At 63.6% G+C, this 3,109-nt stretch overlaps 1 protein-coding gene across 1 annotated transcript; it reads right to left on the reverse strand.

Moving 5' to 3' along the window:
* Nucleotides 1-624: 624 nt before the first annotated feature.
* On the reverse strand, nucleotides 625-2,896 carry LOC146423423 (serine/threonine-protein kinase pim-1-like; the record flags this gene model as incomplete). The annotated part of the gene is made up of 5 exons (XM_085044783.1): nucleotides 625-1,012; nucleotides 1,326-1,502; nucleotides 1,903-2,269; nucleotides 2,607-2,657; nucleotides 2,753-2,896. Coding segments are annotated over 5 exons (843 nt in total), but the record flags the coding sequence as incomplete, so codon positions are not given.
* Nucleotides 2,897-3,109: the final 213 nt, after the last annotated feature.

Genomic DNA, 3,109 nt, shown 5'->3' on the forward strand with positions numbered 1-3,109 from the left:
CCAGGATGCCAGCAGCCATTTCTCTTGCATTTCCTCCATACAGGCATTTTAAGCCTGCTTTGCCTCACAGGTGCTTTACTGACAAGGGCATCCCCAGCTTTTTTTATCCTGATTCAGGGCTTGGAAAGCTAAGTTCCATGAGAAGTGGTTCATATTTAGATGATTCTTAACTTGGAGTTTCCCTTGGAACCAAAAGCAGTGGATAAACCCAACATGGACTTGAAGGGCCATAAGATCCCAGATTTGCAATCCCCAATTCCCTCCGGATTTGTTCATAGAAGCTTTTCAGGGCTCGTTTAGCAAACTGAAGGTATTGGCAATTTCACAATCAAAGCAACAAGAAATCTGTGAAAAAGAAACTTCACTAAAGCTGGCTTAAAGCGATCCCTGCTGACAACTAATTAAAACAACTCCTTCAAAAGGAGGTAGGACTGATGAAACCTTCACCAATTAAACATTCACCATCTTGCCAAGATCAGAGTTCTCTGCCCACCAAGGACACAGCAAGCAGGAGCGACATTTCCCCCACTCTCCAGCAGAGACCTCCTCCCTGCGCATCCAGGGAGTTGCCGTTTCACTCGGGCTGAACCCAAGTGGCCATGTCACTTTGAGAGGGCAGCTGTTGTTTCACTGCTGCATTTCTCGGCTTGTTAAAGCCCCTCCTACCTGTGCTACAGCCCGTGCTTAAAGACACCAAACTACCGTCCTGGAGGTAAGGCTTCAAAAGCTTGAAAAAGGCTGAAAGGAACACTCTGATTACCCCTTGGCCAAAGAGGTTTCTTTAGCTGAAGTTGCTAACAGGAACTGCACTTGACACTGCCAAATGGGTTTGTTGTTGTTTTATTTTTCGGGTCCTCAGTCCTGGGAGGGACTGGGGAAGTGGGTGCTGCAGAGGCTCTGTCAAGGCATCAAAGACGCCTGCCCAGCACCCAAGGGTGGCACGAGATCTCCTCCAGAGCTGGCCTGTCCTCAGGGTGCTTGGACAGACACCAGCGGATCAGCTGCTGGCACTCTGCGGAGAGAAGCCAGAAAGTGCCGGTCACTTGCCAAAGGCTCCTGCCCGGCCAGTGCTGTGTGTGCTCAGAGCTGCGCCAGCCTCCCAGCGCGCTCTGTACTTGGCGGGAGAGCGGCACGGCAGGAAGCAGCGCCACCTCCTTCAGCCCGGCGTGCCACACTGAGCGGCCCCTCCCTCTCACGGGCCACCTCCCGCGGCACATCCAGCCCTTGACGGCACATCCACCTGCCGCGGAGCTGCGTGAGCTGGGCCACGCTGGGCTGTGCGCAGCCACGTGCCAAAGCCTGCCTTCTTCAGGCCGCATACCTACCTGGAGAGACCTGCTGCCTGAAGCAGAGCTGCCCCGACACGATTTCACGGTCGTTGTGGAAGGGGATGTTCCCACAGACCATGACGTACAGCAGCACGCCCAGGGACCAGATGGTTGCCGAATGGCCGTGGTAGCGGCCGTGGCGGATCCACTCGGGCGGGCTGTACACGTGTGTTCCTAGGGGAGACAGGCGGCGCTGTCAGGGCGCAGGCTGTTGGCTTCCAGAGCCTGGGCCCAGCCTCGTGGCCGAGGCAGGGGCTGCAGCGGTGGCCGTAGCTTCCCCCCAAGGCCGCAGCCCCTGCTCCAGCACCCTGGCCAAAGCCATGAACCCATTCTGCCAGCAGGCAAAGAAGGGCAGCGGTGCAGCCCAAGCCCTGGCGGGCCTGCCAAGCCGAGCGGCTGGGGCCTGCCTGGCTTTTGCAGCCGTGCTCTGTCGGCAGGGCTGGCAGCACAGCATCCTGGGGCACAGCATGCGCCCCGTGCCAAAGGGCAGCAGGCTGAATGCCGCAGCCCGGGAGGGAAGGAATGGGGCCGTGCAATGCCTGGCGCTGGAGCACGGCCCCGGCTGTGGGCTCACCGGTAAAGTAGTTGAAGGGCTGCTCCTGGAGGAAGGTGCCACAACCGAAGTCGATGAGCTTCAGCTCGCCGCTCTCCGGGTCCACGAGGAGGTTGGAGGGCTTGATGTCCCGGTGCAGGACGCCGCAGGCGGTGCAGTGCCGCACGGCCTCCAGCACCTGGCGGAAAAGCCAGCGCGCCACCTCCTCGCACAGGAACTCCCGCTCCGTCAGGAAGTGCAGGAGATCCTGCGATGGCTCCGGACGCTCCATGACCAGCAGGAAGCTGTCAGGCAGCTCAAACCAGTCAAGGAGCTGGATGACGTTGCGGCAGCCGGAGCCCACCTTCTCCATCAGCACGATCTCCATCGGAACACGTGTGCCGTCGGGCTGTGAGGAGGAGAAAACGCCTCCAGCAGGCCTGATGCTGCCCTGGGACTCTGCTGTCCCCTGCCTGCCGTGCCCCAGTGCTCCCTCGGGCAGCCTCCCTGGGCTTTGGGCTTCCTCCCGCCCAGGGCACACTCAGGGGTTCCCCCCTGCCCGGCCACTCCACCGCTGTCCGGCATCCCCGGCATCCCCGGCATCCCCGGGCCCACCGTGCTCCCTCCGGCCGGCTCGCCGAGCCCGCGCCCGCTCCCCCCGCCATCTCCCGCCTCCCAGCCTCGGGGCCCCGCGCTTAGCCCTGCCCGCCGCGCCCCGCTCCGTCCCGCTGGCCCCGCTCGCTCACCAGCTCGTGCCACCGCGCCACGCTGTCCCGGGGCACGCGTTTGATGGCCACCTGCAAGCCCACGAGAGAGGCGGGCTGAGCTCCAGCCCCGGGTGCCCGGCCCCGGCCCGGCCCTCCTGCCACGCCCGCCCGTCCCGCCCGCTTACCGGGCTCCCGTCCGAGAGGCGGCTCCCCGAGAAGACGGTGCCGAAGCCGCCCTGCCCCAGCTGCGGGCCCAGCCGGTACAGCTCCTGCAGCTGCTTCTTTCGCCCTGCGGCCGAGAGCGAGCCATCAGCCTTCCGCCCGGGGCACCCCAGCCTCGAGTGCCCGCCAGCGAAGCACGCCGGGCCACCGCGGACCACCTCGCTCTCACCTGCTTCCCGCTGCGGCCACCGCCTGGCAGCCGTGGGGCTGGCGAGCGGCACAGCTGGGCCAGGGCAGCGCGCCCGGGTGGCTGCAGGAGCCGCAGAGCAGCGGGGCGGGGCGGCACCGTCGCTGTCCCCGGCGTCGTGAGCTGGACGCTG

The sequence above is a fragment of the Lichenostomus cassidix genome, unplaced genomic scaffold, assembly GCF_008360975.1.
Source record: "Lichenostomus cassidix isolate B80296 unplaced genomic scaffold, HeHo_3.0 HiC_scaffold_59, whole genome shotgun sequence".
NCBI lineage: Eukaryota > Metazoa > Chordata > Aves > Passeriformes > Meliphagidae > Lichenostomus > Lichenostomus cassidix.